The sequence below is a fragment of the Sciurus vulgaris genome, assembly GCF_902686455.1.
Source record: "Sciurus vulgaris genome assembly, chromosome: 10".
NCBI classification, from domain to species: domain Eukaryota; kingdom Metazoa; phylum Chordata; class Mammalia; order Rodentia; family Sciuridae; genus Sciurus; species Sciurus vulgaris.
The window spans coordinates 59,313,569-59,339,743 of record NC_136470.1 but is presented as its reverse complement, the minus strand read 5'-3'; the positions used below and the strand labels follow the sequence as shown (position 1 = coordinate 59,339,743).

General features: G+C 34.3%; 1 protein-coding gene across 8 annotated transcripts in view; it reads right to left on the bottom strand.

The window, feature by feature from the left end:
• Nucleotides 1-26,175, bottom strand: part of DZIP3 (DAZ interacting zinc finger protein 3) — a 110,740-nt gene that overhangs the window by 5,275 nt on the left and 79,290 nt on the right. For all 8 annotated transcript variants that reach the window (XM_079101429.1, XM_079101432.1, XM_079101430.1 and 5 more), the window contains 7 exons: nucleotides 22,687-22,755; nucleotides 16,888-16,984; nucleotides 15,372-15,475; nucleotides 13,527-13,614; nucleotides 12,007-12,108; nucleotides 2,063-2,188; nucleotides 395-534 (listed from right to left, as the gene is read on the bottom strand). In XM_079101429.1, the coding sequence (XP_078957555.1) occupies nucleotides 395-534; nucleotides 2,063-2,188; nucleotides 12,007-12,108; nucleotides 13,527-13,614; nucleotides 15,372-15,475; nucleotides 16,888-16,984; nucleotides 22,687-22,755 (726 nt within the window). The remainder of the gene's footprint in view (nucleotides 1-394; nucleotides 535-2,062; nucleotides 2,189-12,006; nucleotides 12,109-13,526; nucleotides 13,615-15,371; nucleotides 15,476-16,887; nucleotides 16,985-22,686; nucleotides 22,756-26,175) is intronic.

Below are 26,175 nucleotides of genomic sequence, written 5' to 3'. Positions count from 1 at the left end.
GTAACAAAGAAATTTATAAGGATCTTCCATAAAATTAAGGAAATAGGAAACTAAACTCTGATGATGTTTGAGCTTATTTAGCATACAATTAACTTAAAAACTATTTGAAAATGGGTTACGAAGGTAAATATTGCAGCTGGTGACTAAAATTTCATCAGTCACAACTATTATTTTCTCACAATTAAAGACTAATAATATTAGTGAAGAAGTTTAGCATTTCTGTTGAATACTATCCTTTTTTGGTCAATTTCATTTTTTTACCAAGACCATGGTAAAGAATTATTTATACTTTTGTGAGAATGCTGTGTTTCTCTGAAAGGTTTCACTATCATAGTTATGTCTACTGAAACTGTATAATATGATCTATAAGCACTAAATAAAAACTAAGGTATACCTGGTTTGTTGTGGAAAAGCAGTTTTCAGCCTGTCTGTAATCCTCTCCCAATTCATCATGGAAGGATCACTTCCCAGACCTGCTCCAGGAGACATAGCCTCTCCCACAGGGGTTGGCATAGTCCAGGCTATGCCAGTCATCTGTAAGGAGCAGAAAGTTATGACAGCTTTAATTAGTAACGTTCCATGCCAACATGACACTTTCAGACTTCAGAAAATGACTGTAATGAAGAATAACACTGATATCCAAGTTCCCTTTTCAGAGACCTTTATACTAGTGCAACAACGTTTCTAATTTGTTACAGAACTATTTTATTTTAAAAATCAGATATGCTTGCTTCAGTAATTAGAAAATGTACAGAAATAAGCGCACAGAGTTTTTGCTGTACCTTTTTTATAACGGTGGAAAGCTGGAAACAACCAAAAGACTTTAAAGAAGAGACTGGGTAAATCATGGTGCTAACTAACTAATTAAGTTACTAAAAGAAAATCTATATGATGGGTCATGAATGATACCCATGAGATATGTCTAGTATTCTGCCCCACAGTAAATTAAAACAATTTTTTTACATGTCTAAGCCTATGTACACACAGTTTTGGAAGTTAAAAAAAAAAAAAAAAAAAAAAAAAACATAGCAACTATTAACAGTCACTGGAGTAATTTGTACAAAGTCTTGTGAGAAGCAGAATAATGCCCAGAAAATTTGCCAGAAAAATATCAACCTTTTACCTATCAGTAAGAAAATAATCTTAATAGAATGTTACTTCAATGTTTTCAAGAAAATTTTATCAGTTTCTTTTATAACATATATACACATAATTGTTTAGAACATACTAATGAGAAAGTTATGATTTTGTTCATTAATTACATGTAACATTATTCTTTTTGAGAAAGATTCTCTTAATAAAATTTTACCTTAGCCAAGACTACAAATAATTCTAGTCATTTTAAATTTCTTTATTCATTCTTCAAGCTTAGATAAAGCTTTTCTGATTATTTGTAGGTAGGAAAATTTATAACTTGAAAGCACATATTCCAAAGTGATGGTATTTCTATTGTTTGTTTATACAGTTGGAGATCTCTTATGTGTTGTACTGTATGTGTGTGTATAAATTTTTTCTTTAGCTTTGTGGCATAATTTAGTTTGCTGTGATATGGCTTCTTTTTTTTTCCAACCTAACAACCTCGCTAAAAGTAAATTATCTATTATAAATATCAATCTACTACTATGCACTGTTGCCTGTTATAAAAGTAAAATTGTAAATGTGATAACTCTATAGTATAAAAATATATCTACTCAAACAAACAAACATACAAAAAAAAATATCTACTCAAAAACCAAACCAGACATGGTAGCACATGCCTATAATTCCAGTGGCTCAGGAGGCTGAGGCAGGAGGATTTCAAGTTCAAAGCCAGCCTCAGCAACTTTGCAAGGCCCAAAGCAATTCAGTGAGACCTTATGTCTAAATAAAATGCAAAAAAAGCTGGGGCGGGGGCTGGGGATGTGATTTGGTGATTAATAGCCCCTGGGTTCAATCCCCAGGACTCCCCCTATTCCTCCCCCTACAAAAAAACAAACTATCAGTTAATAAAATATTAATTGAGGAAGCCCATAATAGTGATAAACAACTAGTTAATATCTATTTTACCAAGAACGGCTCTTACCAGGGGGGCTCTAGGTTGGCCTGCTGTAGAGATGACTCCAGAGCAAACTGCAGGCATTTGAGGAACAGTAAGTATGGGTCTAAAGAATGATTCTTTCACAAGGGGTCTTCCTAAGAACTGCTGCATCTGAAAGAGAAAATTAAAAACATAAAAACAAGAAATCTATGCATATTAATATAGGCAATGGTTTAATTCATAGAGCAATATAAAGGTAAAACATGTTGAAGTTCAGATGCAAAATATATTAGAAGCAATATGTTATGGTTTAGATCTTAAATGTCTCACAAAGACGCATGTGTTAAAGGCCCAGTTGCCTGCCTGCAGCACTACTGGGAGGTGATAGAACCTTTAAGAGATGGGGGCCTACTGGAAAGAAGTTAGGCCACTGAGTGGGGATGAAGGGATGCCCCTGAAGAATATATTGGGACCTTGGCCCCTTCCTCTCTCTCTCTGTTTCCCAACAGCCCTGAGGTGGAAAGGTTCCTCATCCACTCACCACCATGACATACTGCTTTGCCAAAGGCACAAAGGCAACTTGTCAAACAACCATGAACTCAAACCTCTGAAATTGTGACCCAAGATAAATCTTCCCTCCTTTTAAGTTGTTCATCTCAGATATTTTACCACAGTGACAGAAAGCTGACTCTTCAGTACATCAGAATATTAGTTAAATACATAAATATCTGAAAAAACAAAATGTGGTAAGATATACCGGGAAGAACATTGAGAGTCAGAAGCGAGAATTGGGTTGTATTCCTACTTTCTCTTGACCTAGCTGGTTAACCTTGGATGCCAAATTCCTAGTCTACAAAATGAGAAGGACGGGTTTGGTGATCTTTAAGGTTCCTTCCCAGTATATAATATACTATGCAAAGGAGATTCTTGATGAGTGCTGATCATGTTGGCTATTAGTATTGTTATACAGAAAATTTACAAAAGAACGCAAAAGTTATCCACAGAAAATATTGCTTTTTAAAATTAATTTTTGTACTCATGAGGGATCCAAGATGGCAGACTAGAGGGAGGCTGCATTCCTTGTCACTCCAGTTTCAAGCAGAGGATATTTGTTTCTTGGTGAGGCAGTTTTTGCTGCTTATTGATCCCCTGCTGTTTACCCCATTTGTCTACCGTGATCACCTGCAGTCAGTCAGCATATCGAAGCCTTTTTGAGTGCACATTGCTCACTGTCAGGCACCTATCATCTGCCATTTGCCTGCCTCTTGCCTGTCAATCACCTGCCTTACACCTATCCATCACCCATTGCCCAAGGTTCACCTCCTGATCATCCGACAACAGTCAGCAAACTGATCCCCGAACACCAGCGGAACACCAGCTGCCTGCTGTTGCCTGGAAGTTCACTGTTACAGTACCTGCAGGATCCCACAACCACACCAAATGCACCCCACCTCCGCACCCCATCTCCAGGACCTCCAGCCAACCATGTCCACGCCCCAAGCTGCAGCTCCCCATTTGCCAACACATTTGGAAGCCAGAGCAGCCATCTTGGATAATCCTGGAAGCCGTATTTCCCATCTTTAGGTGGGGCAAATACCATCCTGAGACGCCTGCTAGAGACTTGAAGCTCATTGTCAGGTACCTCTCATGCATCAGGCTACTGAAGACTGGGAGGTTTGAATACTATATGACTGTTATAGTGTAGATTTTCTTTCTTCTCCTTATTGAACAATTTTAAGTTTTTATTTCTTTACTTTTCTTACTCTCTTTTCCTTTGGTTTACCTGTTCCCTTAGAGTCTCTTTCTCTCTTTTCGCATGCTAACAACCAATTTCTTTTGATTATACTCTCACCCTTTCTATTATCTAGAACTTCTGTATATTCTTTTCTTATCCCATTAACAGCTACATCCTACATCCCTCTGCATCCTCTTTCTCCTCCATTAGAAGCTGCAGACCTTATTGCAGATCTGTTTGTTATACTGAAGATAATAACTGAACTCATACTGTTTATTATGACAATATTGTTAATGTCCTCATAGGAGCTATTTGGTCTAGGATTGCATACTGTCTGATTTGGGCACTGCTAATATTGATCTCCCCCTTAAAGAAAAGGTTTAGAAAACCTATAGGGCCACCATAAGCCTATAGGGGGAAATCTGCAAAACCCCAGATCCGCACTGCTAGAGGGGAAGATACATGAACAACATGGAAAAACAAGGGAAGAAAATGATCGAAACAAATATAGATTCTATATTAATAGAATCCAATGATAGTATGGTAGAAGAAATGTCAGAAAAGGACTTCCGATTGTACATGATTAAGATGATTCGTGAAGCAAAGAATGAGATAAGAGAGCAAATGCAGACAATGAATGATAATACCAATAGGCAGTTGAGAGAGCAACTGAAGGAAGCAAAAGATCAATTCAACAACGAGATAGAGATTCTCGAAAAAAACCAAAAGGAAATCCTTGAAATGAAGTAAGCAATAAACCAAATAAAAAACTCAATGGAAAGCATCACCAACAGACTAGATGACATGGAAGACAGAACCTCAGACAATGAAGACAATATATTTAATCTTGAAAATAAAGTTGCCCAAAGAGAAAAGATGGTAAGAAATCATGAACAGACACTCCAAGAACTATGGGACATCATGAAAAGACCAAATTTAAGAATTATTGGGATTGAGGAAGGCACAGAGATACAAACCACAGGAATGAACAACCTATTCAATGAAATAATATCAGAATATTTCCCAAGACTGAAGAATGAAATGGAAAATCAATTACAAGAGGCTTACAGAACATCAAATGCAAAAAAATCACAACAGATCCACACAAAGGCACATGAAAATGCCTAACATTCAAAATAAAGATAGGATTTTGAAGGCTGCGAGAGAAAAGCATCAGATTACATATAGGGGGAAACCAATACGTATAGCAGCAGACATCTCAACCCATATTCTAAAAGCTAGAAGGGCCTGGAACAACATATTTCAAGCTCTGAAAGAACATGGTTGCCAACCAAGAATCCTATACCCAGCAAAACTAACCTTCAGATCTGAAGATGAAATAAAATCCTTCCATGATAAACAAAAGTTAAAAGAATTTACAAATAGAAAGCCTGCGCTACAGAATATTCTCAACAAAATAGTCCATGAGGAGGAAATGAAAAACAACAATGTAGGTCAGCAAAGGGAGGGACTACCTTAGAGAAAAATCCACTCAAAGAAGAAACCAAGCCAAGGTAAAAGCAAAAATAAGCCCAAATGACTGGGAATATAAATCATATCTCAATAATAACCCTGAATGTTAATGGCCTAAACTCATCAATCAAAAGACATAGACTGAAAGAATGGATTAAAAAGAAAGACCCAACAATATTCAGCCTGCAAAAGACTCATCTCATAGAAAAAGACATCCACAGACTAAAGGTGAAAGGATGGGGAAAAACCTACCATGCACATGGACTCAGTAAAAAAGCGGGGATTTTCATCCTTATATCAGATAAAGTTGACTTTAAGCCAAAGTTAGTCAGAAGGGATAAAGAAGGACATTTCATACTGCTTAAAGGAACCATAAATCAGGAAGACATAACAATCATAAATCCCCAAACAATGGTGCATCCCTGTACATCAAATAAATCTTTCTCAATTCCAGGAATCAAATAGACGATAGCACAATAATTCTGGGTGACTTTAACACATCGCTGTCACCACTGGATAGATCTTCAAACAAAAACCAAACAAAGAAACCATAGAACTCAATAACACAATCAATAACCTAGACTTAATAGACATATATAGAATATTCCATCCATCAACAAGAGGATACACTTTCTTCTCAGCAGCACATGGAACCTTCTCGAAAATAGACCATGTGTTATGCCACAAAGCAGCCCTTACGAAATGCAAAAAAAAAAAAATAGATATACTGCCTTGTGTTCTATCAGATCATAATAGACTGAGAGTAGAAATCAATGACAAAATAAAAAAGGGAAATTACTCCAACACTTGGAGACTAAATAATTTGCTATTGAATGAAACATGGATAACAAAAAACATCAGGGAGGAGATTAAAAAATTCTTAGAGGTCAATGAGAATGATGATACAACATATCAAAATCTCTGGGACACTATGAAAGTGGTACTAAGAGGAAAATTCACTGCATGGAGTGCATTCCAGAAAAGAATGAAAAGTCAACAACTAAATGACCTAACATTACAGCTCAAAGCCCTATAAAAAGAAAAGAATAGCAGTAAAAGTAGTAGAAGACAGGAAATAATTAAAATCAGAGCTGAAATCAATGAAATTGAAGCAAAACAAACAATTCAAAAAATTGACAAACCAAAAGTTGGTTCTTTGAAAAAGTAAACAAAATACAGAAACCCTTAACCACACTAACGAAGAGGAGAAAACTCAAATTACTAAAATTCGTGATGAAAAAGGAAATATCACAACAGACACCACTGAGTTACAGAACATAATGAGAAGCTACTTTGAAAATCTGTATTCCAACAAAATAGAAACTACCGAAGACATTGACAAATTTCTAGAGACATATGCTCTACCCAAACTCAACCAGGAGGACATTCACAATTTAAACAGATCAATATCAAGCAATGAAATAAAAGAAGCCATTAAAAACCTACCATCCAAGAAAAGCCCAGGACCAGACGAATTCTCAGCCGAGTCCTACAAGACCTTCAAAGAAGAACTCATTTCAGTACTTCTCAAAGAATTCCAGGAAATAGAAAAGGAGGGTACCCTACCAATCTCATTCTATGAAGCTAATATCACCCTCATACCTGAACCAGGCAAAGACACATCAAGGAAAGAAAATTTTAGACTAATATCCTTGATGAATATAGATGTAAAGATCCTTAACAAAATATTGGCAAACCATATCCAGAAACATTAAGAAAATTGTGCACTACGATCAAGTGGGGTTCATCCCTGGAATGCAAGGATGGTTTCACATCCGTAAATCAATAAACATAATCCATCATGTCAATAGACTTAAGGATAAGAATCACATGGTAATTTCAATTGACACAGAAAAAGCGTTTGACAAAATACAACACCCCTTCCTGCTAAAAACACTAGAAAAAATAGGGATAGTAGGAACATACCTGAACAATGTAAAGGCTATTTATGCTAAGCCCACGGCCAACATCATTCGTAATGGGGAAAAACTGAAAGCATTCCCTTTAAAAACAGGAACAAGACAGGGATGTTCTCTTTCCCCACTTCTACTCAACAATTGTCCTCGAAACTCTAGCCAGAGCAATTAGACAGACCAAAGAAATTAAAGGGATACGAATAGGAAAAGAGGAACTTAAGCTGTCACTATTTGCTGATGGCATGATTCTCTATTTAGAGGATCCAAAACACTCCTCCAGAAAACTTCTAGACCTCATCAATGAATTCAGCAAAATAGCAGGCTATAAAATCAAAACGCATAAATCTAAAGCATTTTTATACAAAAGCGATGAAACAGCTGAAAGGGAAATGAGGAAAACAACTCCATTTGCAATAGCCTCAAAGAAAATAAAATACTTGGGAATTGTTCTAACCAAAGAGGTAAAAGATGTCTACAATGAAAATTACAAAACATTGAAGAAAGAAATTGAGGAAGACCTTAGAAGATGGAAAGATCTCCCATGTTCTTGGATAGGCAGAATTAATATTGTCAAAATGGCCATACTACCAAACGTGCTATACAGATTCAATGCATTTCCAATTAAAATCCCAATGAGGTACCTTACAGAAATAGAGCAAGCAATTATGAAATTCATCTGGAAGAATAAGAAACCCAGAAGCTAAAGGAATCCTTAGCAGGAAGAGTGAAGCAGGGGATATTGAAATACTAAAACTTCAACTATACTACAAAGCAATAGTAACAAAAACAGCATGGTATTGGCACCAAAATAGACAGGTAGATCAATGGTACAGAATAGAGGACACGGACACTAACCCACATAAATACAATTTTCTCCTACTAGACAAAGGTGCCAAAAACATGCAATGGAGAAAAGACAGCCTCTTCAAGAAATGGTGCTGGGAAAACTGGAAATCCATATGCAGCAGAATGAAACTAAACCCCTATCTCTCACCCTGCACAAAACTCAACTCAAAATGGATTAAGGACCTCGGAATCAGACCAGCGACCCTGCATCTTATAGAAGAAAAAGTAGGTCCAAATCTTCAACATGTCAGCTTAGGATCAGACTTCCTTAACAGGACTCCCATAGCACAAGAAATAAAAGCAAGAATCAATAACTGGGATAGATCCACACTAAAAAGCTTTCTCTCAGCAACATGAAGAGTAAACCTACAGAGTGGGAGAAAATCTTTGCCACTCATACTTCAGAGAGAACACTAATTTCCAGAATCTATAAAGAACTCAAAAAACTCTACACCAAGAATACAAATAACCCAATCAACAAATGGGCTAAGGAAATGAACAGACATTTCACAGAAGATCTACAATTAATCAACAGATATATGAAAAATGTTCAACATCTCTAGTAATAAGAGAAATGCAAGTCAAAACTACACAAAGATTCCATCTCACCCAATTAGAATGGAGATTATCAAGAATACACACAATAATAGGTGTTGGCGAGGATGTGGAGAAAAAGGTACACTCATACATTGTTGGTGGGGTTGCAAATTAGTGCAGCCACTCTGGAAAGCAGTATGGAGATTCCTCAGAAAGCTTGGAATGGAACCACCATTTGACCCAGCTCTCCCACTCCTAGGCCTATACCCAAAGGACTTAAAATCAGCATACTACAGAGATGCAGCCACATCAATGTTCATAGCTGCTCAATTCACAATACCCAGATTGTGGAACCAACCTAGATGCCCTTCAACTGATTAATGGATAAAGAAATTGTAGTACATATATACAATGGAGTATTACTCAGCCACAAAGAATAATAAAATTATGGCATTTGCAGGCAAATGGATGAAACTGGAGAATATCATGCTAAGTGAGATAAGCCAATCTCAAAAAACAAAGGACAAGTGATCACGCTGATAAGCGGATGATGACACATAATGGGTGGTTGGAGGGGGGCAAGAATGGAGGAAGGAGGGACTGTATACAGGGAAAAGAGGAGTGGGAGGAGTTGGGGAGAAGGAAAAAATAACAGAATGAATCAAAGACCATTACCCTATGTAAATTTATGATTACACAAATGGTATGCCTCTACTTCATGTATAAACAGAGAAAGAAGATGTATCCCATTTGTTTACAATAAAAATAAATTAAAAAAAATAAATTTTATACTAAAGGTACCACGTGATAGACCACCACTTTATGTTTGGCACCAGGAGGAATAGAAGAATGAAGGAGGGTAGACCTGGCACCCTCCAGTGTACAAATAAAGTCTGTACACTGACTTTCAGATATGTTTATGGGTTTCATTGTATTTACCAGGGGTTTGGGGAAACCTGAACCTTTTTAGCAGCTCTCAATGGGAGAGAGAACTTGTTGGTTAGAGTACAAAAGAGGACAGATTTATTGAGCAACTATCATGTGCCAGGATTAGCATTGCATAAAGCAATAAAGAGGCATTCAGTACCATTTTGCTGAAGAAAAAAAAAATAACCAACATTAACATAGCATTAAGTAATGATCCTAAAACTGGCAAATGAAAAGCTAAAGGAGAGCTTCATAATAGACAGATTGGGTTGATACTTGATTCTTAATACCACTAAAGGACAGATATATAATTATATACCTTATAAGTAAGAAAAAACATTCTTGAAACATCTGGTGGAATTGGATATTTTACATTAAATTTTATTTATAATTTCTTAGGTAAGATAATGGTGTTTGATTATATCCAATGTGAGTCCCTCATTTTTTTAGGATATATCCTAACAAATAAATGGATGAAATTATATGTTGTCTTGGGTTTGCTTCAAATTTTCCATGGAGAGGAAGAAGGGAAGAAGACATTAAACAATGCTAATAATACTGAAGGTGGATCTTAGGTTTGAGAGGATCATTATACTATTTTTATGTATGTTTCAAATTTTTCATAAGTTTTTAAAGTATAAATGACTGGTGGGTACTGAGTTAATAGTCCTGCTCTCTTTAAGAGCCAGTATTACCTAAAAATTCTTTGAGAATTAGTCAGGGTACAAGAATCAAGGTATAATGAGACACACACACATACACTGAGAACAATTCACATCATCCTAGACTTCACAGGCTAGACTTCTATCCCTTTAAAGTTTGGTGATCATTTCTTGAACACTAGAACCTCAGAGATGTGTGGGACTTTAGTGATCAGATCATCTAGGACAATTTCCTAATTTATTAATAGGAAAACCAAAGTCCAGGACAGCTGATTTTCCTAATACCAATATAGCTTTTCACAAAGTGAGTACCTAAACCCAGGCATCTTTAGTGTACTTATATTGTACAATACCACCTCAATTTATACAGGTAACACTGTAATATTTTTAATATTTCTCCCCTCAAAGTATTCTGGGGCTGCTCAATGGTCACTGGTGCTTGCATTTTTATACAACTATTAGCTTGATCAAGAATGATAGAGACTGGTGAGGAAGTACACAAGATATATGTGTATCCCTCAGGTGATTAACAAAGGATGCTTATAAATTGCCATTGAGCCTAACTGCCAGTGGGTTGTGCCCTTTACTGAAGCTGGGTAAGCCACAAAGAGAAAGTCTCTAATGGGATAAAGATCTAGAGGGGGTGGGGAGTGAAGATTTCACTCTGATTTTCAGTTGTAGAGTATCTCTGATATCTTCCAGTCAAGGCTGATGCTGGTATGGTTCCAGAAAACTCTAAAATAATTCTATTCAGCTTCTCAGGCTCTGTGAAGCTATTTTATCAGGGGAAAATCTGACTACAGCCTAAAAGCAATATTTTGAATATGGGCAGAAGGTACAGAATTTTTGGAAATTCTATCAAAAATATGTGTTGCTTCCTGTAATAGGTAATCTCTGAAATGTTTCTGTCAGCTACTTCCTTCTCAGGGTACTTGGATATTGATGATGTTCCAAATCTATAATAATAATGTTCATTGCTCCTGTAGAAACTGAACTGACTAAAATTATAAAACACAATACTATGATTCTAAACAAAAAATTATAAAGGCAATACTATCATTCTAAACTAAAGATGGTGTATATCATATAATCATTTCAGTTGTGGATTCTGCTTTCAAAATGTACAGTGCAACTCCAAACAATTAATATAATTTTTAAGTTATTATACTCAACTATGAGTAGAAATAACATTTTCAGAGTTCTACTACAAGCAGTTGAGTGCTGATATCAACAGTCATCTGCTTTCAAGAATCTTATACCTTTCTTCTCTTACTATGCCCAGCTCTATTAAGATAATAAAAAATTATTACCTAATACTATCATCCTAAAAGTTCTTTTGAAAACCTGTGAGAATTTACTGGGTGTTAAGGTACTATATTTCCCTTAAGAATAATATAAATAGTAGATCAGTGGCCCCTAATGAGCAGAGAATGGGCATAAGTAGAAGTTGTCCTTGCTGTTGAAAATAAACTAGAATATAAAACTTAAAGAAAAGAGAGTATAGTGTAGAAATAGAAAGGAGTGAATCCCTAGTAAATGCTTTCTAAGCAATGATACTGAAATGTTTCAGTTATTCCATGATAACATGGAGGAACTGAGAATTCTGAGTATTCATCAGTTATCTCCCACAATGTAAGTGATATTGAGGATGAATGAGAAAATATTATGCTTTAGATTGCAAACGCATTACTAAAACTGATTCATAAAACCCTTCTGTATTGGCTTTAACTGAGTCAGCCAGTTGTTACATCATCTGGTAACTATAATCTACTAATTATATCAGCAGATATGGAAATAATTGCAATATCAAACATACTGTGTATTCAGTGTTTTATACCCTTACCATATTATCAAAAATAAAATGATGAGTTTCTAAAATGTCATATTTCTTACCAGTATCTCAGGACTGGGTGGTGGTGGAGGAAGCTGGACTGGAGGCAAGGAACTCAAGGCAAACCCTTGCTTCACCTTATTGATTTGTTCATTGTACTGTGTCTGGTGGAAGAGAAAAGAATTGCAAAGCACAATTAACTTTAAAGAAATAGTATATAGGGATACTTGATACAGTTTTGAATAATACAATAGAATAGTACTCTCAATCTATGGATGGAATACTAAAACATAAGACCAATGCTATAGACCACTATCCCCACTGTAAATGCTGTATTTTTTAGATGTGTTTGTTGACTGACAAGAAACAGTGACACATAATTGACAGTTCCTTGTGATAACTCCTGTGTTTCTATAAATTTAAGCTCCAAAGTAGGAACCACAGAAATAATGTATATAAAGAGTCTAAGTCAAGAGGAGTCAAGTAATACACTGGCTAATACACAGGAAAACAAACATTTTTAACAAAGATCCAAACTACTCAAAAATGTTCATTTTTAAAAACTGAAGGGAAAACACTGGGAATACTTACTAAATGTCCAGTTTATTTATCTCAAAAGCTATATACCTCTAGCTTGTTCCTAACTCCATATGTATTTCATTCTTTTAGATTTTGCCAAAATAGAAACTTCAATCCTTCAACATTTGGGGGAACTGTCTCCATTTTGCTTTATAATATTATTTGGCAAACAACCAACAAAAGCAGGAAAAGAAAGTCTTATAAAACAAAACATTTAGAAGTTTCCACACAGGATGTGTTCTTGGAAGAAAATAAAGATAGAGAAAAAAGGGACAGCTCTTTAGACACCAACAGAAATGCTTAAAGACTCACTAAAGACTGAATAAAGAAGAATCTGGAGAGAAACAGTCAAAAGCACTAAGGAGGAAACTGTACAAGTCTGTAGTCTTTGAGACAGCTCTTCACAACTGAGCACTACTACTTTTTTTTGCTCCGTTGAAAACTTACAAAACAATCAACATTGTGTATCAATTTTAGAGATATAAAGATTCTAAAACCAAATTAATTAATAAGTATTCATTGAATTATCTCTTTAGATTACCTTTCACATTACACCAATTCAAATAAATCAATGATTAAGAACTATTTTGCATTAGGGAATAATTACAAAGTTAAGACTGAAAGTGAGTACAGTCCTACTTGATCTTTCTTTTAAATTAAACACATTAATTATTACTCAAAGCTAGTTAAGGCACTTATATTTGATTAGTTTTGGAATTCCAAGGAAACCAAATATGAGGCAAAATTTCTGAGTTCATCATTACCTGAACTAAGGATCTAAAAGTCTACATGTGTAAATCTAGGACACTGTCTATCATCAAATATATGAAAATAATCTCAACCTGAAGGCATAAACTTTGGTAATCAAAAACAAACAAAATAAAACAAACAAAACAATAAGAAAAAAATGTTCTTCCCTAAATTTCTCTAATTGCTTTTATTTTTAGATGTCTTCTTTAACATTTGGCCATATATTTTGCTCTAAATATATTTTAGGACTTACCCTAAGAAATGCAATCTTGTTTCTAACATCCGTCACAATGGCATTCCAACTATCTACTGCAGCCTTTAATTGAAGTGATTCTAAGTTGCTGGTGTAAACAAAGAGACAAGAAAAAATTCTTTGTTTTTATATAACACTTAGGCTTCTGAAAATTTCCATTATATTCTTTAGCATACATGTAAATAACATAAAACTATAAAATTACCTCTATCACCAATAATTCCCTTATATTGGGTCAAAGCTGGGTATGGAAGAGCTTGTTATTAAAAATAATAACAAAACTAATAATATATAAGAATTGTTTTTCCTTAAGAAAATCAAGCTTAGTCTTCCAAAATACCAAATTTTTTCTAACTTGGTAATATTTTAAAGAACATATTATAAAACCTTTGCACAGGAATATCTCCAGTTAAGCAGGGAAGCAGAGAAAGTCATACAGGAAAACTGACTTAGTCATTTACTACAGTAGCATTTTCAAAAATGTTGACCCATCCTGGAAGAAGGTTTTGGTTTACCATCACATTAACTCTGACATCAAAGAGCCAGAATTGGCCTACCTGGTTCCTGTGTAAATTAGAAAAAGATACTGCCTTTGACAGGGCAAATTAGAAACAAATACCTTCTTTGGGAGGATAAATGAGCTTACTTTGTGCATTGCATAAACTGCACAGACGCAGCAGCTCTGTCAAGCCATGTCCAATAAATAATTAAGTTTGAAATAACTCTGAGGTCTTCAAACTTATCACCTTTAGAAGAGATTTCATGTGGATTTCCAAAACATCTATATCTTGTTAACAGTGTCCCACTTGTATTACCAAACGCAACAATTTTAAAATAGCAGAATAAATTTTTACTAAGATCATCTCATACAGAGTTCTCAAAATATTCTTATTTATACTGTATCCTTTCTCCCTCTATCTAGCAAAAGGAGACTGATCACTTACAACAGTACTTCCCCAACTGGAATGTCCATCAGTACATCCTGGGAATTTTGCTAAACATCAGAGATTCTGATTGTTTAGAATTAAAAAACAATGGTAATTATTAAAATGCTAATCATTAAAAAAATTAAGGATGGATTGGTTTCAGAGATTATATTTTAATTGACTTTAATTTCAAAGGTACAGCCTGTAAGATTAAAAATTTAAGGAAAATTTCATGCAATTTGCACAATATTTGAAAACTACTCTTACACAGAATAGTAAGAAATTACCTTTAGCATGTGATTTTAGTTGTTAATACTGATTTTCCCTCAAGGTATCCCAGAGGTATTTGAAATCAAACATTAGCAATAGAGACGTTTAGATAGTAGTTTGTGAAATAAATCCTTAAATGTCTAAGTGAATACTCACTACTCAATGAAGTTTTGTCCTGTGTGTATTGTATACGTATTTCTGTTCAGGTAAAATTTATGCATGTCCTCAATATATAGCATTGTTTGATAATTCTGTGAGAGTAAAGTATTTACTTCTCATATAAAAAAATAAATAAAACCAAGTATTATTAGCAAAAACAATTAGAAAAAAAGTTTTCTAACTGACTGAGACCTCTGATATATTTCACTGTGGAGGAAAGGAAAAATCTTTCCACAGCTATTACTGCCCTTAATGTTTCTCAGTGCTTCAGCAGACGCAACAATGTACAACCATCAAAATGACTAAGTAACTTCTGAAGTATACATATATATGGATATATATGTTTTATATATATATATATATATATATATATATGGCTATTTTACTCCAAAGATTCTGGCATACTCTACATAATATATATTGTAGATTACATTCAACATTGACATTTGCAAATCTCTGAGATCAAGATGCATTATGAGGGAAAGGTTACCTTGCAGCCATGTGAGTCACTCTGGCAAGCTGACTGAGACATTCCTTCTCAGTCTGCTCCAGATGAAGCAAACCAAAATCTCTACGACACTGTAAGAAATACACCTATAGATGTTTGAGAGAAAAAGAAAGAAGTTGAAGGTATCCTTCTTGTAAGTAAATAATAACGCAAGTAAATTTTAAGCTATTTTTTAATCTCTCCCAATAGCACCTGGACTTCTTAATCATTCAAGATACATTTTAAGGAGTTTTGACCAATGTAATACTGTAATTCTAATGTTCATATTCAGTGGTTACTGGGCTACTAAACATTCTAAGAACGTAACTTTTCAAAGTTGCACACATGATGGAATAGTTTTGGAAACTTTAAAAATTGATGCCTTGGTCCTAGAGACTCCAATTTAATTGATAGTAGGATTAACATGGGCATTAGGTTAAGAACTTGAATAACCATAACATGCAGCAAAGTTTAAGAATACTCAAAAGAAGTCCGGCTATTTTTTTTCCCTTGATGAATATGCAAGTAATGAATCAGACCACACAGAAAGATAAGTCTAAAAGGGCCTTGGAGTTTCTCCTATATCAGAAATCCTTTCTAAGTCATAACTGATACACAATCATTTAGCCTCTGTTTTTTATTACTTATCACACAATATTCACTACAAATTATATTCTTGGACAGCACTGTTACAAAGTTCCTCCTTTTCAAAATTAATACTGGAAGCAGAAATAAATTTTTTATTAAAGTAGTGAAAAAAGAATACAAGCTTAAAATTTTAAGGTTATGTGGCTCTTTCTTTTGTTAAAGTTAGTACTTCAAAACCATTTCCATAGATTTTGAGTTCAGATACATTCCTTGGTTCTTGAATTCTGTAATCCCAAGTACTCTGCTAGAGAATAGAGCTTACCAACGACAGAGATGGGAAGGTTTGTAATGCTTTTAATGTCAGCGAACGCTCCAAAAATGTGAATCTTATTGTATATCAAGTTTGGTTATCTATAAATAAAAATTACATATACATATACAATTATATTTCTTTTGAGAGACACTAGTTATGGTGTTCTAAGCTAACTTAGAAGAAACTGGGCAACTTTCTAGGGGCATGGAAAGTAAGTTTGTTTTTGACACTGGGGTACAGGATGTGTATGTGTTCATGGAAAATTTTATGGAAAGTAGGAAAGAAAAGAGATAATATGGTAGCAGTGACATGTTATTTTTAAAATTTGGCTTAGTAACCTGGCTTCACGAGAATTTTTCCAAGGTTTCTGTGTTTCCTGTACAATACTGCAACAGAATAATTTCTTAGAGTCACTGAAGTAAAACAATATAATATCATAAACACTGAAGTACTCATATGCAGTATGCTAGTGAGTCAAAAAACCATGAGTTTACATTGTGTTTTCCTGGCTGGAACTAAGATGTCTTATCTATGATTATTCAAAAATCAATCTTTTTTCAATTCTTTAGTATACCAGAAGTACCCAAAACTTCCCTCCCTCCTTTTTTTTTTTTTTACCTCAGCTGTTAAGGCTCTGCTAGTTTCTGCATTCACCTTGCTTAAGTATGTTTTAATTGTGCTTTCCAGATTATGCTTCTCCATTTCCCATTGGGAGCTGAAATATATGATCAATAAAGAGTTATCAACATTATAGCAAGGACCACCTTTTTCATCTTACTCAGGAGGAAGAAAGATATAAACTATAACATGAGTAGAAAATTATTTCTTAGAAAAGTATATAACACATGAACAAGAGAAGACACTGCTCAACCCCTATTGTGATCCTTCACTATCAAGAGTGCAAAAGTTTTAAAGTTGTCATTATAGCAGTTATTATCTAAGACTTGGCTCTAGAATCAAGTTGTCTTAGGATAAATCTTAGCACTACAACTTACTAAATGTAAAGTCTTGCTTGAATACAATGGACTGAATATTTGTGCCCCCATTTACATATTAAAACCCTAACCGGCAAGATGATATTATTAGGAAAGGGTGTCTTTGGGTGTTAATGAGGTCATAGGGTGAAACCCTTATGAAAGGGATTAGTATCCTTATAAAAATTTGAATGAGCTGTCTTGCCCCTTCTGCCATGTAAGGTGACAGTGAGAAGATGGCTGTCTGTAGAGTAAGAAAATCCTTACCAGATACCAAATTGACTGGTGCCTTAATCTTAGACTTTCCAGGCTCCAAGACTGAGAAATACATTTCTGTTGTTCATAAGCTATTTAGTCAATGGTATTTTTTTAGCAGCTCAAACTAAGACAGCAAGTTACTTCACCTTTCTATACCTCATTTTCCTCACAGGTAAAAATAGAGGAGGTTGTATTATCTTTAAAATTAGCTGTTATGAAAATTCATTCAGACAATATACACAAAGCACTTTGTGTTTGGCACATACATACTAAATAAATGTTAGCTGCTATCATCGTTAATAAATTTTATATCAGGTTTTCACAAGCCCTTTTGTATACCAACAATACAATGAAACCACAGAAGTTTTCATTATTCTTGTCATAAAATATTAAAATATTTTACTGGTTATATCAGTGCTCTCATTTCACACCTTAAAGTAAGAACAAGTCCTACATTTAGAGGGAAGGAGAACTATAATGGTCAGAACACTGTTTATGTAGGACTTTATGGAAAAAATGGAAAATGGCTCCCTCTGAGATTTTTTTTTTTCCTATCCCTTCTCAGCTTCCTATATTTGAGTCCCAGAATTCTAAAGCATACAAATACAAACCAAATTGTCTTTTTTTTTTTGTACTAGGAATTGAACCCATGAACCCATAGCTGCTCAGTCACTGAGCCACATCCTCAGCCTGCTTTATACTTTGAGACCAGTTCTCACTAAGTTATTTAGGGCCTTGCTAAGTTGCTAAGACTGGCCTTGAACTTGTGACCTCCTGCCTTAGCCTCCAGAGTTGCTGGGATTACTGGCATGTGCCACCACATCCAGCTATCTTTAAAAAAAATAATTAATCAAAAATATAACACTGTAACAGGGACAGTTACATTCTCAATATTTTTTTTTATTAGAAACATCAAGAGGCTCAAATATCTGAAAAACACTGATAGAACCTTGACAATAATAATAAAAAGCACAAAATACTCAGACATATTAACACAATAGGAATGATTATGCAATTAAATATTGTGCAAAATTTGCTTTAAAGAAAAAAACTGTACTTCATTAAAAAACATTGACTTAAATGATATCCTGAAGAAAATGATAAGATAACCCACAGAATGTAAGACTATTCTTCAAAGAAACTTGTGTCCACAACATACAAAGAATTCTTAAAACTTAACAATAAAAAGATAATACAATTTAAAAATAGGCAAAGAATTTAAGTAAAAGTTTTTCAAAGAAGATAGATGACTAAAAAGCACGTGAGAAAGGCTGCGGTTGTCTTGTGGCTCAGTGGTAGACAGCTTGCCTAGTATGTGTGAGGCACTGGGTTTGATCCTCAGCACCACATAAAAATAAATTAATAAAATAAAGGTGTTGTGTCCATCTACAACTAAAGAAAAAAGTACATGAGAAAAATTCAATATAATTCATCACTGGAAAAATACAAAATGATACAATGCTTCAAACAAAACAGGTAAAATAAATACAGATAATCTAACAAGTGTCGGTGAGAATGTAGAGAAATCAGAATTCTCATATATTGTTAGTGTGACTATAAAAATGGTACTGCTACTTGGAAAACAGTTGGGCAATTCCTCAAAAAGTTAAACAACTGCTAGGCATGGTGATGCGTAACTGTCATCTCAGTGACTTGGAAGGCTGAGGAAAGAGGAATACAAATTTGAGATCAGCTTCATCAATTTAGTAAGATCCTATTTAAAAAAATAAAATGTTGAGGATGTGCTGCTGGGTTTAATCCCCAATACCAAAAAGAAAAAAAAAGTTTAAACATAAAGTTTACTGTTGACCCAGTGGTTCCTCTCCTTGGTAAGTACTCAAAAAATAGAAAAAAGTACGCAAAATCTACATATAAATGCCATTGGTACCCACAATATTATACATACTGACCCGCAAATTAGGAAAAAGCCAAATTTCCATCAAATTAATGAAAAGATAAAATGTGTTATATTTATGGAATATATATTCATAAAAAAGAATGAGTACTGATATATGCTACAACATGAATTTTGAAAACATTATGTTAAGAAATTAATTGCTTAGAGAGACCAAAGAAATTAAAGGAATATGAATAGGAAAAGAAGAACTCAAACTATCACTATTTGCCGAGGACATTCTACATTTATAGGATCCAAAAATTCTACCAGAAAACTTCTAGAATTAATGAATGAATTCAGCAAAGTAACAGGATATAAAATCAACATTCATAAATCAGATGCATTTCTATTCATAAGTGATGAATCCTCTGAAAGAGATATTAGGAAAACCACCTCATTTACAATAGTCTCAAAAAAAAAAAAAAAAAGTTAGGAATCAATCTCACAAAAGAGGTGAAAGACCTCTACAATGAAAACTACAGAACACTAAAGAAAGAAATTAAAGAAAATCTTAGAAGATGGAAAGATCTCCCATGTTCTTGGATAGGCAGAGTTAACAATTTTGAAATGGTCATTCTACCAAAAGTGCTATATAGATTCAATGCAATTCCAATTAAAATCCCAATGATGTTCCTCATAGAAATAGAGAAAGCTATCATGAAATTCATTTAGAAGAATAAGACACCCAGAATATGCAAAGCAATCCTTAGCAGGAAGAGCAAAGCAGGTGGTATCACAATACCAGACCTTAAACTATACTACAGAGTAATAGTAACAAAAACAGCATGGTATTGGCACCAAAATAGGCAGGTAGACCAATGGTATAAAATATAAGACATAGAGACAAACACATATAAATACAGTTATCTCATACTACATAAAGGTGCCAAAAACATACAATGAAGAAAAGATAGCCTCTCCAACAAATTGTGCTGGGAAAACTGGAAATCCATAAGCAGCAAAACTCAACTAAACCCCTATCTCTCACTCTGCACAAACCTCAACTAAAAATGGATCAATGACTTAGGAATTAGACCAGAGACCCTGTACCAAACAGAAGAAAAAGTAGGCCCAAATCTTCATCATGTCAGCTTAGGACCAGACTTCTTTAAAATACTCCCAAAGTGCAAGAAATAAAAACAAGAATCAATAAATGGGATGGATTCAAACTAAAAAGCTTTTTTCTCAGCAAAGGAAACAATCAATAATGTGAAGAGAGAGCCTACAGAGTAGGAGAAAATCTTTACAACACACATTTCAGATAGAGCATTAATCTCCTGAATTTATAAAGAACTCAAAAAACTTAACATCAAAAATAAAAATAATCCAATCAATTAATGGGCTAAGAAACTGAGCAGACACTTCACAGAAGAAGTTATACAATCGATCAACAAATATATGAAAAAATGTTCAATATCTCTAGTAATTAGAGAAATGCAAATCAAAACTACACTAAGATTTCACCTAACTCCAATCAGAATGGTTATTATCAAGAATACAAGCAACAACATGTGTTGGAAAGGATGTGGGGGAAAAGGTACACTCATACATTGCTGGTGGAGTTGCAAACTGGTGCAGCTACTCTGGAAAAGCAGTATGGAGATTCCTCAGAAAACTTGGAATGGAACCACTATTTGACCCAGCTATCTCACTCCTCGGTTTATATCCAGAGGACTTAAAATCTGCATACTACTGTGATACAGCACCTCAATGTTTACAGCAGCTCAATTCACAATAGCTAGACTGTGGAACCAACCTAGATGCCCTTCAATAGATGAATGGATAAAGAAACTGTGGTATATATGTATACACACACACACACACACACACACACACACACACACACACACAATGGAATATTACTCAGCCATAAAGAAGAATAAAATTATGGCATTTGCAGGTAAATGGATGGAGCTAGATAATATTATGCTAAATGAGATAAGCCAATCCCAAAAAAACCAATGGCCAAAAGTTTTCTCTGATAAGTGGATGCTGATACATAATGTGGGGGATAGGAATAAGGGAAGAATGAAGAACTTTGGATTGTGTAGAGGGAAATGAGGGGAGGGAAGGAAAGATGGTGGAATGAGACAAACATCATTACCCTATGTACATGTATGATTACACAAATGGTGTGACTCTATATCATGTACAATTAGAGAAATGAAAAGTTGTACTCCATTTGTGCACAATGAATCAAAATGTATTCTGCTGTCATGTATAACTAAATAGAACAATAAAAAAAAAGGAAATTAATTGCAAGGGGCCACATGTTATGATTCCATTTATATAAAAAATTTCCAGAATAGGCAAATCCATAAAGACAAAAGATAAATTAGTTTTTGCCACAGGTGGAGAAGAAGAGAAGGGGGAATGACTTAATAGTACAAGGTTTCTTTTGGGAGGTGATGAAAAACGTTCTGGAAATAAACACTGGTAATGAGGCTGTACGTCTCTATAAATATACTAAGAAACCAAAAAACTACCTTTATATCCTCAGTCTTTTTTATTTTTTATTTTGAGATAAGGTATTGTTAAGTTGTGCAGGCTGGCCTCAAACTTAGAATCCTCTTACCTCAACCTCCTGAGTTATTGGGATTACAGGCATGTGCCATGCCTTGATCAAACTGTACATTTTAACAGGGTGAATTTTATTCTATATTAGATCTTTTAAAAGCTATTTCAAACAAATTTACATACAAAAAATAAGTGAATGAGAATAAAACTTGGCTAATTTCATAAAGCAGTCATACCCCAGTATTAATTAGGGTAAAAAAAAAAAAAATCTGAAGTTCTAGTCTGAGGCAGTAGTTTGTTGTAGGACTGTAAATAATTCAAGCTCTCTCATCATTTTTTCAGGATCAGACCTAAGATGACCATACCTCTCCAACTGCATAGCACAGTCCTAATCTATATCTACTGTCCCAATGTAATTATTGATGATGCTTAATATCATGCTCAAAAATACCCAGTTTGGCCAAGTGTGGTGCATTCCTATAATCCTAGCAACTCAGGAGGCTGAGGTAGGAGGATCCCAAGTTCAAGGCTAGCCTCAGCAATTTAGTGAGACCCTAAGCAACTTTGCAAGAGCCTATCTCAAAATAAAATATAAAAAGAGCTAAGGATATGGCTCAGTGAGCCCCTGGTTCAATAAGAGCCCCTGGGTTCAATCCTTGGTACCAAAACAAAAAAAGTATCCAGGTTGGATGATACATTATATGGCTATCCTAGAGAAATAAGAAGTATTAGAAAGGATACACCCAACCAAAGAAAAAGTTAAGCTTGTACCTTTTCATGGAAAGTTGCTCTTTAAGGTTCTTGATTTCAGTATCTTTAGCATGGATCTGACGTTGTAATCTAGAATAAGAAAGCACCCACCCCCCCAAAAAAAAAAGTCAGTTTTATAATGTTAGAGATTTTCTCATTAGCCCAGTCAGAATAGCTCTACTTGTAGCTGAAGAAGGGACAAACTATATCTAACTTAATTTAGACCACAAACCTTGAGCCTGAAATACTAATTGGAATTGTGAAGGTTAATCTGGATTGTCCACTTGATTGGATTGAGAGACAACCAGGAAATGCCTAGGATTAAGACTTCTGTGTCTTTGACAGTATTTACAGAAACCACTGGCATGTGTGACAGCAAACTGCGGGGAAAGACCTGCCCTGAATGTGGTGGCTCTATCCAATTGGATGAGGATTCAGATGGAACAAAAAGTGGAAAGAGGAAGCTGTAGTAGATGAAAGCTCAATTTTTTTGAGCAGGTGCATCTATCACTGCTATCACTGCTGGTGGACACAAGACACCAGCTCCTTCATTCTTCCATTATGAACTCTCATCAGATATTCTTCAGGAAGTCCCTAGCCTCAGTCTCAGACTGGGACTGCATCATTGGTCCTCTGGCTTTCCAGTGTACAGATAGCATTTAGGGACTATTCAGCATCTGATTATGTAAGGCAATGTAATAATAAACTCCCTTTTAAAATCATATATATATACATATCCCATTGGCTCTGTGCATCTAGAGAACCCTGACTAATACAACTTCTATACCTGGTCCTTTTAAATTTAACTCTCAGATTGGAATTTCTGAGTCTGATTTACTGAATTCTCAAAGAAGGGGGAATTATGTTCTAACCCAATAAATTAGAAAGCTAGAGAGAAGTGTTATCTTGTATCGCAACTCAATGACTTGGAAAAAGTTTACCCATTAGACTTCATTCACTAGAGAACAGGGATAGTATCATCTTTTTTTTCTAAAACTGTTGTGAAATTAAGAACTTGAAGTTCCTTAAAGAGATATTGTATCAGGTCATGCATATTATCAAACACTTAAGATCTAAAAAAGAAAAAAAAATCAGACCTTAAATATAGAAGTAATGAGTCTGTACATACAATTTTAATTAAAACTATAAATTATAACTTGGGAGTCACTCACATGACTTAGTCATAGAAAGACTGGGTAAAAATTTTGTATAAATCAGAAAACAAACTGTGGATTCAGATTAAAAATTAAATGCAAGAAATTCTTTAGAGAAATACAAAGTAATATCTTTTGTCTATCATATGTAGTTATATACCATTTTTTAGGTTCCTCCCTTGTATGCTGCCATATTTATTCTTACGACCAAGTTTTTTTTTATACATCTGTTAGTTTTAATATGAAGAGATTTATAGCAAAAGTACATTTCTCCTTAATTCTCATAGAGTTCAGATTTTTGAGCTACATAGGCATTTGGTTAAAATAAATTATGGAGCGCTAAGTCCTTAAAATAATGACTTCAGGGTTAGCTGGATTGGTCATTATTAGATTTTAGAGACTACCCATTTACCTTTACTCTCTAGAAGTTGTAGAGACTTATAATCAATGTTCTATTGAACTGAGGAAGCAATGAAAAGAAACCAGGCCTCTCTTTCTGTAGAGGAGATAATGTTCTCAAGTAAAGAATAAAAAATATAAGCTTATTAGAAAATAATACACAGAAATATGCAGACAGAATTGAAAAATAAGTCATATGTTGCTTAATGATGGGAATACATTGAGTGAAATGTTAGTATGAACATAATAAGGTGTACTTACACAAACTAAGATGGTTATCATGTCACTAGGCAATATCATCTTATGGAACCACAATCATATACTTAGTCAATAGCCAAAACATTGTTAGCATATGACTGAGGTAAAATTTCTAAGACTGACATCTTTTTCTTTATAAACTTCCATTATTTCAATATTTTACCCAGCTTAAGAATAGAATGGGCAATAAAAGTTGACAGAGCCAGTGGGAAATTCAGAAGACTTGAATTCTTAAATATTGTTAGGTAGGTAGGCATAGTTCCCATTATCCAGCCTGGGCATGACCCAGCTATACATGTTCAGGCAGTTGTAACTTCTCAGTCCCAGTTTTCTTATGATAGGATGGGATTCTTAGGTTTTCCTTTGAGATCTAAAGTTTTCCAGCTAACTGTGGCTGGCTGTCAAGTTTATTATATGGATTTTATTAATAGCAGTTTCTTGATATTTACTAAGTGCTTACTGTAGTTTATAAAAAAAGTCACTTTCATATAAAACTTAATACTTACTTCAATTATCAACAAATATTTATAAAACATTTATTGTTAGGCATGCACTAAATTGGGGCCAAAGGAAAAAAATATTTTTTTGCTTCCTAAAATCTCCATATTCTAAGATGAAAGAAACCAATTTTATAATTAAAGAAATGTATTTTCATCACACACTCTTAGGAAATGTTCTAGTGAATTAAACAAGAAAAAAGGCACAAAAGCTTATATGAAAAGAGTGTTCATGTTTTCCTTCTACCCGGATGCTTTCCTTCCATCTCATTCTACCTTCGGCACTTCGTATTATGTTTTTAATAAATTTCTTCCTTTACTGAAGGAAGTTCTTTCTCATGGGAAAAATCAAAAGCAATTTCTTTATAAAATTTTTAGTCAAATTTGATATTTATATGTACTTCTCAAAAAAAGTTAAACTTTTATTTTGAAATGATTCTGGAATCATATGAAGGTATAAAAACAGATTCCATGCATCCTTTCCAAATTTTTACCACTGGTAATATACTGCCCAACTGCAGTATATCATAAGCAGGATACGCAGGGTACTGACAGTGATTAATTGATAGTCAAAATACTGAACAATTTTACCACAAGATACTTCATTTTGCCCTTTTATAGCTATTCCTTGTTCTTACTTATAACCTTGGAACCACAAAACAATTTTACATTTTATCCTTATTTTAATTTTTTTTTTTAGTTGTAGATAGACACAATACTTTTGTCATTTATTTTTTTTTTGTGGTGCTGAGAATCGAATCCAGTGCCTCAGAAGTTCTAGGCAAGTGCTCTACTACTGAGCTACAAGCCCAGTCCCCAATTTTCTGTTTTTAAAATTTCATCATTCAAGAATGGAATTTTATAATGTATAAGTTTTGGAGATTGGTCTTTTTCAATTCAGTATAATTTCCCAAAGTCTTCAAGGTTTGTAGTGATATCACTATTTCATTGTGGATGATGATAATTGATGTTTTTTGTCAGTTTTGCTAGGTTTGCCAAATTTTAATGGTATTTTCAAAGAAAATAGTTTTTTGTTTCATACATTTTCTCTATTTAATCTTTATTATTTCCTTCCACTTGCTTTAAGACTATATTGGTTTTCTTTTTTTTTTTTTTTTTTTTTTTTGCAGTGCTGGGGATCGAACCCAGGGCCTTGTGCTTGCAAGGCAAGCACTCTACCAACTGAGCTATCTCCCCAGCCC